Genomic DNA, 15,314 nt, shown 5'->3' with positions numbered 1-15,314 from the left:
AATGCTGCTGAATATGTCCCCCGACTGCCTTGGATCTAGCCCCCCCCCCCCCCCGACATTGAGCGCAATTTAAGCGGCCAGAACAACTCCTGGTTCGTTAAATACCCTTAAGCTGGCTAAGCATGAGATAGCCAGCTATTTTGGCTGAATATTAGTGCTAAGGTCATTATTCTATAAAGGTTATGCTCCTAAAAATTATGCTCCTAATTTAGGTGCATAAATTATAATCATAAATTAGGAGCATAACCTTTATAGAATAGCCCGGTCACCCACTATTTTGCCCGACATTTCTGGTTAGCTCCAGTACTCATCAGCTGACCAGCTAAGTTTAGTGGCCAGATAGACCCCCATAAATATCAGGTTGATCTTTGGCCAATATAATTAACTGGTCAGCCAATGAACATCAGCTTAACCGACTATGTTCATAGCAGCCAAAAACCCCCAGAAATTCAGCTCAATTTCAGGGTTTGCCACCGACTGCAGGAGTTAACCGGACTGACTCCCACAGTCTGAATATTGGCCCCTAACCGGATAGTACTGGGATGGATTGTGGTGGAGCAAGGGCAGAGCTGGAGATTTCCCAGGTACTGGCCATGTTTATTCAGCTATCCAGATCAAGTCAGGACAGCAAAAAGGCCACTAACTGGATAGCACTTGCCAGTCCCGGGCCAAAAACCTGGTATTCAACCCCAGCCGGGATCAGGGTATTGGAACTGAATATCTGGTTTCATTATAACCACAACAGCCAGTATTTGCCTTAAATACTGACCGTTGTGGTTAAATATTGCAAGATTTATTTTGAACTGTAGATTTCTTTACAACATCTCCCCATGCAAACTTTGTACTCATGTCAAGTTTCAAAAGGAAAGTAACGGCCTGTATTCTTGTTGTTTTCCTGTTCCAAAATCAATACACCTGCAGACACTCTTCCTAACAGTCCAGTCAGACATGTATGCCACACAATGTTCACTGAATCAAGGCAAAAGTTTATTGTCCAGAAATACAGGAAAATGCTGGCGAACTGACCCAGCAAAGGCCATGTTTCACTGGCTTACGATTAGGTACAACATACAGTTCAAGCTTCTCCTACTAACCTACATATGCACTCGATCTGCAGCCCCTCCCTACTTCTCTATCCTCATCTCCCCCTACGTTCCTACCCATAACCTCTGCTCTCAAGACAAATCCCTCCTTTCAGTACCCTTCTCCACCACCGCCAACTCCAGGCTCCTCCCTTTCTGCCTCGCCTCACCCCACGCCTGGAACAAACTCCCTGAGCCCATTCGCAAGGCCCCTTCCCTGCCCATCTTCAAATCCTTGCTCAAAGCCCACCTCTTCAATGTCGCCTTTGGCACCTAACCACTTACCTCTATTCAGGAAATCTAGACTGCCCCAACTTGACATTTCGTCCTTTAGATTGTAAGCTCCTTCGAGCAGGGACTGTCCTTCTTTGTTAAACTGTACAGCGCTGCGTAACCCTAGTAGCGCTCTAGAAATGTTAAGTAGTAGTAGTAGTGTTTCGGCAATCCAGCCTTCATCTGAGGTCCTTATTAATCAGCTGTTAACAACTTTAAAATCAGGATGTGGTATATAAAATCTTAAACAGACGTAAAAAGTAATACTAATAGCAAACCACGACATCAGAAGTATTACTTTTTACATCTGTTTAAGCCGAAACAGTAACATTAGATGACCAGACTTGGGTTTAGTGAACCACAGAAGGTCTGTTTACACTGTTCCCTCTAAGCTGAGCAGAAGTCCTGAAACTGCATTGCTCCCAGCAGGGGAAGTGTTTCAACGTTTGTTTTCAATTGCTAGGAACAAGCCGGTTCCCTAAAGTCTTGCAGAGCTTGCCTGTCCCTCACTATTCAATATATGATAGTGAAACAGCACCTCTCTACCCCCGCCCCCCCCCCCCCCCCCCCCCCCCACACACACAGAGGAAAGACCGTAGGTGAAGGACTCCTGCTCAGCTTAGAGGGAACAGGGCCTGTATATTAATATTTTAGACATAAAGTCCCTAAGCCTCTGATGTGTTGCATGAACCTCTGAGAGTAAACCTTGTTCATTGAATATTATTTCTATGCTTATAGAAATGTGCAAAAGAAAAAGAAAGTGTTTAAAAGCATTTAATACATGACAAAAGCTTGTGAAACTAGTAATATTCTTCTTCAGACAATGTCTGGAAAAACAGCTGTGCCACATTTTCCCGATGATATCGTCTCTGTGCAACTACTATTGCCCCAGGTACAAATAAGTACCTGTATACACTATGTATGCCGCATTGAGTCTGCTATGAGTGGGAAAGCGCGGGGTACAAATGTAATTTTAAAAAAGTATGAGAAGATGTGGTTGTTAATTTTACTTTGGATGGCTAACGCAGTGTTTCTTTTCTCTCTCAGATTCCTACATGGAATGATAAACACGGGATACTTCCATTAAGGAAGGAATCATCTCGTTGGGGTGACAGAGTCTGAGGGAGGCTGGAGAAAAGGAGGTGAGGCCGATTCAGAATGGAGGCGCCCACCCCCAGTGAGGTAAGAACAGGTCAGGCTTTCATATGGATAGGAGATGGGAACGTCATTGATCAGAGGGACCCTGTCTGATGATCATTATTAGGCCCTGTATTTTTCTTAACACATGTGGGACAGATGTTGTATTTTCAGGCTAACAGGCATGGGCTTGCCCTGGGATTGGTACTGTGGAATTTTGCTACTCTTTGGGAGTCTGTCAAATACTTGTGACCTGGATTGGCCACTGTTGGAAACAGTATGGCTGTTCTTATGCTCTTATGAAAAACAAGTACTAGATAAATCTTCCAAAAACATTAAGACAAGATAAGGGGACATTCCGGTGCATAAGTACTGCCATGCGAAGAAACCTGGGTTTGATTCTTGGCTCAAATCTTCAGTTCCTCGGGTTGGCTGGGACTGGAGATGGCTACAGAAGGGATAGTCTGTTGTTGCACAATAGTGATTGAATTTATGATCTATGATACCAGAGTCCCAGAAATTCTTGATAAAATGCTTCCCCCCCCCCCCTCAGGACTGCCACTTCATAGCTGGGGAAAATAAGTTTGGAGAGGATATAGGATGGGGAAAAACACACCCAGGTAGTTGTTAAAGAACGTTTATGGCACTAGATCCCAATCCCTGGTTCTTATTGAGCTGGAAGCCCAAAAGAAAGGAACGGAAGGAAACTCCCAGTTCAAAAAGGGTAGTAGTACCATAAATACTTGTATAAGGATATATTAACTGTCTTTGATTGTAGCATGAAGTGTGGAGCCATGCAGTTAACATGCAAAAATGTGAAAGAGAAGAAAGGTTTACGTTTGATGCCATGTCTATTAAGATCTCTGTATAATAATGCGTTGTTTTTAAATTTACAAAAAAAATAACATGTTGAAATCTTGATAGTGTACCAAAAACTGAATTGTGGGGGCCAAGATGGATGCCTGTGAGTTCTACTCAGGTATTGGGCCACATTTACCTTTTTTTGAGATACAGTTTTTAAACAAAATAATGTGTGTTTCACCCCACGCGATGGACAAAACAATAAACTAAACTACTACATAGAAAGTTTTCAGATATAGGGTAGAGAGGTGTGGTAGCTGTGTTAGTCCAATCTTAAAGGTTATCAATAGAAATCAAACAAAATAAAACATGGAAAAGAAAATAAGATGATACCTTTTTTATTGGACATAACTTAATACATTTCTTGATTAGCTTTCGAAGGTTGCCCTTCTTCGTCTTCCCCACCCTCCCACTCTGTCAGACTGTCAAAGTAATGCTTTGATGTTTCTCTTATATATACTATCTGCTACCACATTTGCTTATTTCCGATCTGAGGAAGAAGGGCAACCTTCGAAAGCTAATCAAGAAATGTATTAAGTTATGTCCAATAAAAAAGGTATCATCTTATTTTCTTTTCCATGTTTTATTTTGTTTGATTTCTATAGATTCTACATGGAATGTTGCTATTCCACTAGCAACATTCCATGTAGAAGTCGGCCCTTGTAGATCACCAATGTGGCCGCGCAGGCTTCTGCTTCTGTGAGTCTGACGTCCTGCACGTACGTGCAGGACGTCAGACTCACAGAAACAGAAGCCTGCGCAGCAATGTTGCTAGTGGAATAGCAACATTCCATGTAGAATGTCCAATAGTAGCAACATTCTATGTAGAATCTCCAATAGTAGCAACATTCCATGTAGAATGTCCAATAGTATCTATTTTACTGTCATAATAATGCTTGAATGTTTTCACTTATATACACTGTCAGCTAGCACATTTGCTTATTTCCGATCTGAGGAAGAAGGGCAACCTTCGAAAGCTAATCAAGAAATGTATTAAGTTATGTCCAATAAAAAAGGTATCCTCTTAATTCGTAAGACCTTTGAAGTCAGAATGATTGAATATTTTAACACCCAACAGAAAGGACTTAACAAGGATCTGGGGTTCCTAGCCTATTATAAACCATAAAGCTGTATTTCTCTGTTGATCACCCCACCCCTCACCTATCCACACCCATCCTGTTAGAATATCAATGATATGCGTTGATGTCCCCATGCATACCTCCGACCCACCCCCATCCTCCCACCCTGTCAGACTGTCAAAGTAATGCTTTGATGTTTCTCTTATATATACTATCTGCTACCACATTTGCTTATTTCCGATCTGAGGAAGAAGGGCAACCTTCGAAAGCTAATCAAGAAATGTATTAAGTTATGTCCAATAAAAAAGGTATCATCTTATTTTCTTTTCCAGATATAGGGTGAAATCACAACTTTCTAGCAAACAAAATGCAAAACGCATATCAAAAAAGATATATTGGAATTAGAAAACGTACAGAGAAGAGTGACGAAAATGATAAAGGAAATGAGGGATGGGACAACTTCCTTATGAGGAAAGGCTGAAGCATCTAGGGCTCTTCAGCTTGGAGAAAAGACGGCTGAGAGGAGATATGACAGAGGTCTATAAAATAATGAGTGGAATGGGTAGATGTAAATCATTTGTTTACTCTTTCCAAAAATACTAGGGGGCATGCGATGAAGCTACAAAGTAGTAAATTTAATACAAATTGGAGAAAATTCTTCTTCACTCAATGTGTAATTTAACTCTGGAATTCGTTGCCAGAGAATGTGATAAAGGAGATTAGCTTAGCGGGGTTTAAAAAAGGTCTGGCCGGCTTCCTAAAGGAAAAGTCCACAGATCATTATTAAATTGACTTGGAGAGGGGGGCCACGTGATGCACTGAGCAGGGCGGTTGTGTGTTGCTGAAGCTCTGGGACTCTCAGCCCTCAACTAATCTAATTTAGCAACCTTTTAAGTGGAGATGCCTACATTTGGCAGCCTGTTCTATTAAGTACCTTATTGACAAGTATCTGGATAAGAGTCCGGTACTAATGGCTCGGTGCTGGGGCCGATTCTGTTCAGTATATTTGTGAGTGACGTTGCCGAAGGGTTAGAAGGTAAAGTTTGCCTTTTTGCGGACGATACTAAGATTTGTTACAGAGTGGACACCCGGGAGGGAGTGGAAAACATGAAAAAGGATCTGCGGAAGGTAGAAGAATGGTCTAAGGTTTGGCAATTAAAATTCAATGTGAAGAAATGCAAAGTGATGCACTTAGGGAATAGAAATCCATGGGAGACGTATGTGTTAGGTGGTGAGAGTCTGATAGGTACAGACAGGGAGAGGGATCTTGGGGTGATAGTATCTGAGGATTTGAAGGCGACGAAACAGTGTGACAAGGTGGTGGCCATAGCTAGAAGGTTGTTAGGCTGTATAGAGAGAGGTGTGATCAGCAGAAGGAAGGGGGTGTTGATGCCCCTGTATAAGTCATTGGTGAGGCCCCACATGGAGTATTGTGTTCAGTTTTGGAGGCCGTATCTTGCTAAGGATGTAAAAAGAATTGAAGCGGTGCAAAGAAAAGCTACAAGAATGGTATGGGATTTGCATTACAAGACGTATGAGGAGAGACTTGCTGACCTGAACATGTATACTCTGAAGGAAAGGAGAAACAGGGGTGATATGATACAGACATTCAAATATTTGAAAGGTATTAATCCGCAAAGGAACCTTTTCCGGAGATGGGAAGGCGGAAGAACGAGAAGACGTGAAATGAGATTGAAGGGGGGCAGACTCAAGAAAAATGTCAGGAAGTATTTTTTCACGGAGAGAGTAGTGGATGCTTGGAATGCCCTCCCACGGGAGGTGATGGAAATGAAAACGGTAACGGAATTCAAACATGCGTGGGATAAGCATAAAGGAATCCTGTTTAGAAGGAATGGATCCACGGAAGCTTAGTGGAGATTGGGTGGCAGAGCCGGTGGTGGGAGGCGGGACTGGTGGTTGGGATGCGGGGCTAGTGGCTGGGAGGTGGGGCTAGTGCTGGGCAGACTTATACGGTCTGTGCCCTGAAAATGGCAGATACAAATCAAGGTAAGGTATACACAAAAAGTAGCACATATGAGTTTATCTTGTTGGGCAGACTGGATGGACCGTGCAGGTCTTTTTCTGCCGTCATCTACTATGTTACTATGTTACATGGAATTATAGCCAGGTTTAGTAACAGGCAAACGACTTCCACAATTCAAGATGCAAAGTGTACAAAAGTCTTCACTTACCAGTGTATCTAGGGACTGAGAACGGAGAAACTGCTAAAGAGAAGGAAAAATATTAACATACATTTATTTAAAAAAATAAAAAATCGGTAACAGAAAGTAATGTATATTTTACACACACACGGGCTGAAATTCAGCTGGGGCCGGAGAATACACTACAGACATGTACTGGACTGTGGCAAAATCTTAGCTCATAGCTGCCTAGATTTAGCTGCAGTATATGGGTGAGGGAGGGGGAGGTTACATTTGAAGACCAAGGGAGCAGAAACAGTCAGGCCTAGAGCATAACAGAGAAATGACTTCAAACACATTGTAATTATTATTCTAGTGATTCCGAGTATTTGGGTCAAGCAGCCCCGAGCACAGCGCCAACACTTTCCTACGGAAGAGGCCTGTCTCCAGCATGGAGTATCCCTTACTCACACTGCACCAGTTATATCTGACCACTGGGCCTGAGCAAGACATTACAGGAAACAGAGAAACACTGCACAGATAACCTCAGGAATTAATCATTCACAGTGTCCATCATTTGAAAGCTATTTATCGTGGGATGGGGGGGAGGGGGTGTATGTAAAACCTTAGCCACACAGCTCTGATATTCAGATCTATCCATTAAAGGGGGTCTTTTACTGGGGTTATTTGCAGCAGGGCCCATTTTGTTCCTATAGGAGGAAATATTTTTTCACTCAAAGAATAGGGAACTCAGTGCCGGAGGATGTATCTGCGTTTAGAATAGGTTTGTACAAGTTCCTGGAGGAAAAGTCCATAGTCTGCTATTGAGACAGACATGGGGGTAGCCACTGCTTGCCCTGGGATTGATAGCATGGAATGTTGCTACTATTTGGGATTCCGGAATTTTGTTATTTGTTTGGGATTCTGGAATGTTGTTGTTATTTGAGATTCTACATGGAATGTTGCTACTCTTTGGGTTTCTGCCAGGTACTTGTGACCTGGATTGGCCACTATTGGAAGCAGGATACTGGGCTGGATGGTCCACTGGTCTGACCCAGTATGGCTATTCTTATGTACGACATATGGATATGGTCTAGGCCAAGCTGTGTGTCTCAAAGGCTAGCAGACCTGTTTGTTGTTCTTAGGTTAGTTTAGGGATCGAAGTTATAACAATGATTGATTATTCCTTGACATTGTTAAGATGAGTTGTTATAACGCTGCAGCCTTAATAAATCACTTTTCTTATCATCCGTGGACTCAAGCGTAACTCATTTCGTGTGTAAGGGCTGAACACCAATGACATAAGGTAAAAGGAAGGTTAGTGATTTGGGGAATACGGAAGTTGGGTGCCTGGGTTCCGCCTGCTTCAGCTGTGTTGTTCCCTTTTCATCTTGATGTTTTAATTAAAAGAAGAAAAAAAAAAAACTCAGCCTCACTGTCCCATTGCTGCTTCCTTAGGTTTTGTGTCAAAATGCATTTTTGTATTTGCATTTCAGCCACACGATTTCATAATAAATGATAATAACAGTTTTCTGACTGTGAAACAAAATGATTTATATGATTTCCCCTGAATGATCTCTCCCTTTACATTGGAGAAGAAAAGAGAAAATACCTAAGCAGGTGACATCAGCTTCCTGATTCTCACAGCTCTTTGGGTCTGTCTTAAGGTAATGACACTCCCACAGTAACGATTCGTTTCCTTTACATTGGAACTCCTCCAGAAGGATACTTCCATTGCCAGGCCCAAAATCACTTGAAATACCAGCTACTCCACAGCCCAGCTGTCTGCACACAACTCTGGCATCACTCAGGTCCCATCCAGTACCACATACTGATACCCAAGCTCCCTCACGGTTAACCTCTACACGACCTTGACATCTATTCTTCCCACCAGACAGCCGTAGATCTGGAACAGATGCTAAAGACACAGCAAGAAAATGAACGTTAGTAATTGTAGACTGTACAATGCCTTTAGTTGCATAAACTTCACAGTTTGGATGAGTTTTCCTGTCGATCAACGGTAGTGTGGCATGCTGCCATACAGGAGACCTGACTTTTCTTACTAATCAATCCCAGCTTCTACCCCTTGGAATGGGTAGGGTTGGTGGTGCTGCAGAATCAGTGTTCGCAGTTTCTGGAGAGACGGAGCCCTCACAAACCATCTGCAGCACCTTACGATTGGAAGGACATCAATGTAACATCAATTTTTTTTAATGGTTTCTTTGGGATACTACTGGCTGATAACCCTGACATCAACGCTGGGCAAAATGGTAGAAACAATTTAAGAACAAAATCACTGAAAACATAGACAAACATACTTTAACGGGACTTAGTCAACATGGATTCAGCTGAGGGAAGTCTTGCCTCACCAAATAGCTTCATTGTTTTTGAAGGTGAAAATAAACATGCGGATAAAGGTATTTTCCTGTCCCTGGAGGGCTTCTATCTGAGGCAATGGAAGGTTAAATAACTTGCCCAAGATCACAAGGAGCTGCAGTGGGCTTTGAACTGGGTTTTCCTCATATTAACTATTAGGCTACGCCTCAAAGCCAGAGACCCCCGTGCTTGCTGGTTCCGTCCCACAAACCCTGTATCCCAGGAGTTGTGACTGTAACAAGGTGACGGCTGCCTCCTGAAGTCTGTACCCAGAGCTTCCTTCTAGCTTGGCAGAGTTTAAAAGGGGGTTAGACGGTTTCCTAAACGACAAGTCCATAAACCGCTACTAAACAGACTTGGAAAAATCCAAAATCCCAGGAATAACATGTATAGAATGTTTGTACGTTTGGGAAGCTTGCCAGGTGCCCTTGGCCTGGATTGGCCGCTGTCTTGGACAGGATGCTGGGCTCGATGGACCCTTGGTCTTTTCCCGGTGTGGCATTACTTATGTACTTATGTAGAACGAGCAATTGGTGAGAGGTTCACCTATCTGATAAAGATGAGGTGATATAGCACTTTTGGCAATTCCCTTGCTTTTATTTATTTATTTATTTATTGCATTTGTATCCCACATTTTCCCACCTTTTTGCGGGTTCAGTGTGCCTTACAATGCGATATGAATGATGGAATTACAATTTGTTACAACTTGTTATGGATTGCATTGTGAAGAGTTATACAAGACAATCGGAGTGTTGTTAAGGAATATAAACACTGGGATCAAACCTTGAGACATTGGAAGGAGACCGCGGGAGGTTAAAAGGGCATTATGTATGGTATACATATTTCTGTGATTAAGGGTGTGAGTGGGGTGAGACTAAAGTGCCTGATCCACATATTAGCTCCAACTCCAGCTTAAAATGAACATTATATCACATCATAGGAGGACTTGAAATTACCTCTTGGTTCAGCAGTTGAGAATTCAGAGGCTGTTCAGATGAAAATACAAAAGAATGTACATTAGGTTCACATGGTAACATAATAGATAGGGAAAAAATGACCAATTAACATTCAGTCAGCCCAGCTATTTGTGTCTACACAGCTAGAGACACACAAAACAAACAGTCGCAACAAGGATGACTAAAGAGAGAGCAGCAGACGATGTCCGAACCAACGTCTTTATTGCATCATCCAAGACTCGACACAAAGGCCTTCCTCAGGAGTCTATAAACACAAATATGCAAATTAAAATCAATAGAAATGTAAGTAAAACATATACTACATTACTATTTTTTAATCTTTGTTATTTTTTGTACCACACCCATACACACATTTATTTCTATATTTATACTGTGTCAATTGAAAAACAGTCTTTTATATATATGTTTTACTTATATTTATTTTGATTTTAATTTGCATATTTGTGTTTATAGACTCCTGAGGAAGGCCTTTGTTGGCCAAAACACGATTCGTATCGAGTCTTGGATGATATAATAAAGACGTTGGTTCGGACATCGTCTGCTGCTCTTTCTTTAGTCACCCTTGTTATGACTGTTTGGTTTGTACGTCTACAAGGGTTACTGTTCTTCTGTTTTCCTGCCGTATACAGCTAGAGCAACATCCCAGCTGCCAGACAAAGTATAATCGCTTGTCATATATCAGTCCTTATCCAAGTCAGTTCTGTGGTCCTCTGGGAAGACACAGATCTGTTAAGTCTCCTGCATTGGGAATTCACCTTCTGCTGACCCTGTGCAACAGCAAGGAATTCCCACCCAAGGCAGCAGAGTAAGGAAGTTCATTACAGTGAGTCTACAGGACTAGCAGCTGCCACTCTGCATTATCTGCTCTGCAGACACAGAAACTCATGTTCCAGGTCTCTCTGGCCTACACGTCCTCTTCCTGATCTCACAAAGCACAAACTCAGAAGTAACAAGTTTCTGCCCCAGAGGTTTGCCCTCGAGTTGTCGTGTCTGCAGACTGTATCCTAGGTTAACAGTGAAGTATGGAAACTTGAAGGGGAGGGGGATAGATACCAAGAAAGACAGGGTGATATAAAATGAAAAATGATGAAAAATGGAAGCAAAACAACTTAATTAACTGTGGAAAACATTTTGAGCACGTGTGTGTTTTCTACCTTCTAAAACTCAAAATCCTGGGTTGTTATAACGAAATTCTGCAATAAAAATAATGAGAAAAGGGGAAGAGGAGGGAGGGAGGCAGGGAGAGATTGGGCAGATATTTGGGAAGGGAGGGTAGATGGGAAGCAGGGACAGATTCTAGACAGATTCTGGGGAAATGGAGGAGAAGATGGGGCAGATACATGTAATCCCCTATTATATGGGGATTGCTAAGGGGCCCTTTTACTAAAAGGTTGCCCATGGCAACTCGGAACTACCACTGGTCCAACATGGCCGCCATGTCCGGCACTACAGAAAACAATTCCGTAATTTCTAGTGTGGCGCTAATCTGGCAGGAATTGGCAGGAGCCCCCTACGTATTGTGATTTTTCCCTGGGGGGAGCACGTGGGATGTCACTGGGGGGGGGGGGGGGGGGAGGAGAGCCCAGCCCAAGGGATGTGTGAAATAATTTGCACAGAGAAAATGGGTTTGTTAAAAGGGTCTGTTAAAAGTAAGTGAAGGTAATAAAAGTTCTGGTCTTTGGTTGCCTTCATCCCCACCAGGACCCTAGGAGGAGAGGGGGTATCCTGGAAAGGCAGAATAAACTAGGGCTAGAATTAAAGATGATTCCTGCACCTAAGAGCAGAAACTGAGAGGGTGAGAGGAGCTGCAGGTGAGTGAGGGGAACCCAGCCTGGGAGCAGGAGTTGAGCAAGGAAGCCTGTTCAAGGCCAAGGTGTAGCCCTGAGAGGTATATCGCTGGAAGGAGGGTAGAAAGGGAGGTCTGATCCTTAAGAAAGTGGATTGAGATCAAAGTCATCAGGAGCAGCCTTGGATTATAAAGCCCATTCAAGTATCTTGGATAAGAAAGGGAGGAGGGAGATGGGACGATAGCTGGAAGGGGAGGAAGGTCCAATGAAGATTTTTTGAGGAGTGAGGTAACTATGGCATGTCAGGGCCATCGAGAGGAGGGGATGGCGGGGGGGGGGGGGGGGGGGGGGGAGGCACAATTCTCCAGGCCCAGCCTCCAAGAGGGTCCCGGGCTTGGACCAAGCACCAGCAAGCTTCTTCCTGCCTGCTTCCAGGTTTGTCCTCTCCTGCTCCTGGGTGCTGCCCAGGACACAAATGACTACAATTAATGCGATATGCATGAATGCAATCATCTGGGTTCCCAACTCCCGGCACACAGTGACTCAGAGACAGAAAGGTATGGGGGCGTGGGCATAGACGGTCGGTAGCCCAACTGTTTGGGGAGGCTAAAGGGGGCGGAGCTTACCTCCATACGCTCCGTGGCAGCGACGTCAATGAAGAAAAAGACTACAGGCTCGCCGCCAGCTACTCCCTTCTCTCTGCACACAGTGTCCCGCCTTCTGCGGTGATGCATTTCCTGTTTCCACGAGAGCGGGACACTGTGTGCAGAGAGAAGGGAGAAGCTGGCAGCGAGCCTGTAGTCTTTTTCTTCATTGACGTCGCTGCCACGGAAATAAAAGATGAGAATGCGCGGGGCGGGAGGGTGGGCTGCACCACAAGCGGAAATCGACGATTGCCTCCCCAAGCCTCTTATACGGGGCGCCTATGGGCGTGGGTGTCCTGGTGGGGCAAGTGCGGTGGGCCAGTCCTGCTCCAGACCCAGCTGTGTCTCTCAGCGGCCCTGTGGCATGTTTGAAGGCATCAGGAACAGTTGCAGTGGAAAGTGAAAGATTGAGGACATGACAGATAGAAGGAAAGATAGTAGGAGAGATAATGAGGCTGAGTAGGTGGGTGGGAACAGCATCAGAGGAACAGGTAGTCAGTTTACAGGAGGAAAGGAAATGTGCAGTTTCCTCTTCAGTGATTTCAGAAAAGGAAGAAAAGGAAGCAGGGGTTGGAGGAGAGTTGAAAGAATGGACTGGGGGAAGGAGAGTTGGAGGTGAGTTGGTTGAGAACTCAAGGTTAATCTATTATCTATTCTTACATTCTTATGGGTACAGGCCTGTGCTGAATATGAGGTATAGAAAACCTGCAGTGACCAGTGTTTAAAACACAGGCTGAAAATCGGGGGGGGGGGGGGGGGGGTGTAGGTTTTAAGCCCTCTGGCACAGAAAAATATCTACCGAACCTGACAGTAACTTGCACTGTGTGAGCTAAATCCAGATCCCTCTCCCTTTCAGAGACAAACGGAGAAAGTGCATGAAAAGTTCACTATGCAAGAAGCTCCTGCAGCTTTAACGGATCCATGGAGGCTGTGTAGCAACATCGCACTTCCTTACCCAGAGGTTATCAGGTCTCACCCTCTGCTTCCTACCAGGTGAAAGTGGGGCAGGTTTAAACCTGTTCTGATGAAAGTTACTTCTGGTGTCATGATCATTAGATTATAGAAAAGATGAGAAAGTACCTGAGCAGATAACGCTGGCAATTTCATAATGGTCACAGTTGTGATTCTTCCACCCACTGTGTGGACACTGCCAGATGTAGGATTCATTGCCTGCACAGTACACATCATCCAGCAAAATACTCCCATTTCCTTCCCCAAAATAGGCTCCTTCAAGAGCTGATTGAGCTGCTCCACAGTCCAGCTGTCTACACACCACCTCAGCATCAGTTATATCCCAGTCATCATCACACACTGTCCCCCATTCTCCATTGTAGAAAATTTCCACACGGCCTGCACAGCTGTTCTCACCATCGGCCAAGCGCAAATGTAGCCAAGACTCTAAAATCACAAACAAGAGTAATGATTAGTGAGTGGATTGAGAACCCGGGGTTTTGAGTCCCACTCTGATTCCTTGTGACCCTGGGCAAGTCAGTTAGGGACCCTTTTAGAAAGGTGCAGGAGGGCTAACGTGCAGGTAGCGGGGCACCCAATCGTCACTCTGTGTGCCTGGCGGTAATTCCAATTTTGGCCTGTGCCGAATCCTGCAGTTGAAAATAATTTCCTGGCGGTAATGTGCAGCTCGCCCATGTTGGTGCACGCTGCGTGGTTACTGCATGGATAGCACATGAGCCCTTACCGTTGGGTCAGTGGGTGGAGTAAGGGCTGAGGCTGTAAGTAGGCGAACGTTAGTTTTAATATTAGCGCAGACCCATTTTTAAAAAAAAAAGAGCCAAATTTTTCCCAGCCACGGTTAACAATGGTCCAGCACATGCCTAAAAGATGCACTCACGTTACTGCAGACCACCTTTTACAGCGGCTTTGTAAAAGGATCCCGTAACCCTCCATTGCCCCAGGTATAAAAATAGATTGTGAGCCCTCTATGGACAGAGAAAGTACCGGCATATAACAACAGCAGTGTTTGGGCTGACCTTTGCTGTCTGATTTGAGTTAGTTGCAAGCTTCGATAGAAGAGATACAATAATCTGTCTTAGACATTACCAAAGACAGCAGGAGAATCCTTGGGGAGATAAACTGAGAACAGGGTAAAGTGAACGGATGTGTCTTATTTTCAAAAAGCTTCCAGAGACAACATTAGCAATCTCTTTATGGAAGGAAAATGTTTTGTCAAGGACGAGTGAAAGGATTTTAAAAATCTCTAAAAGGGACAGAGACAGAATCCTGGGTGGTGGGTGGGAAAGAGGATGTAGTTGGGTGAATAAAGAAATAGAATCAGATCTCAAAGGGTCCAGTTTCATGTAGTTGGCAGACAGCCAGTCTGAGACCTTCTCCAGACATACATTTATTTATTTATCAATCAAATTTATATCCCGCATTATCTATATTGAATCTAAGGGGGGTCACATGAGGAAGTGGTAGCCATGGTGCCAGAAGAGGAATGTGGTAGGTCAGAAGTTGTATCATCAGTTTAGATAGAGAAGGGTAAAGCCTAGGACTGAATCAGCAAAGCTAGTGGGGAGAGAAATGTGTTGAACAGTCTCTAGTATTGAACCCTGAGACAGATCAGAGACCAGTGTGAGGAGGCAGAAGAAAGGAGTAATTAGTGAGATAAAGATAATGTATTGTAAGCCACACTGAGCCCGCAAATAGGTGGGGAAAATGTGGGATACAAATGCAATAAAATAAAAATAAGTGGATCCCAGAGACAGCAACACCCATGAAAATTTAGGTCTGCCATATGGTGAAGAAGAGAGTGGAGAACCAGAGAGACTGAGAGATATAACAAGGGCATCACAACCGCTGTTAAGAATTAACCGAATGCTATTAGTCAGCCCAAGAAGAAAGTGTTCAGTACAATGAAGACAGTGAAAGTTCGCTTATACTCAGTGGTGTGCTGGAGCAGGCGCTCACGAGAGCCGTTTGTTAAATTTTGAAGAATT

General features: G+C 43.9%; 1 protein-coding gene across 1 annotated transcript in view; it reads right to left on the bottom strand.

The window, feature by feature from the left end:
* The window catches only part of LOC115471031 (deleted in malignant brain tumors 1 protein-like), a 141,275-nt gene that overhangs the window by 107,603 nt on the left and 18,358 nt on the right, over positions 1 to 15,314 (bottom strand). The window contains exons 6-7 of the mRNA XM_030204700.1: positions 13,422 to 13,755; positions 8,186 to 8,481 (exon numbers count right to left, since the gene is read on the bottom strand). Of these exons, the coding sequence (XP_030060560.1) occupies positions 8,186 to 8,481; positions 13,422 to 13,755 (630 nt within the window). The remainder of the gene's footprint in view (positions 1 to 8,185; positions 8,482 to 13,421; positions 13,756 to 15,314) is intronic.

Source organism: Microcaecilia unicolor, chromosome 5 (genome assembly GCF_901765095.1).
Source record: "Microcaecilia unicolor chromosome 5, aMicUni1.1, whole genome shotgun sequence".
Classification (NCBI taxonomy): Eukaryota; Metazoa; Chordata; class Amphibia; order Gymnophiona; family Siphonopidae; genus Microcaecilia; species Microcaecilia unicolor.
The sequence above is the reverse complement of the archived record's forward strand: the minus strand, read 5'-3'. Positions and strand labels throughout refer to the sequence as shown.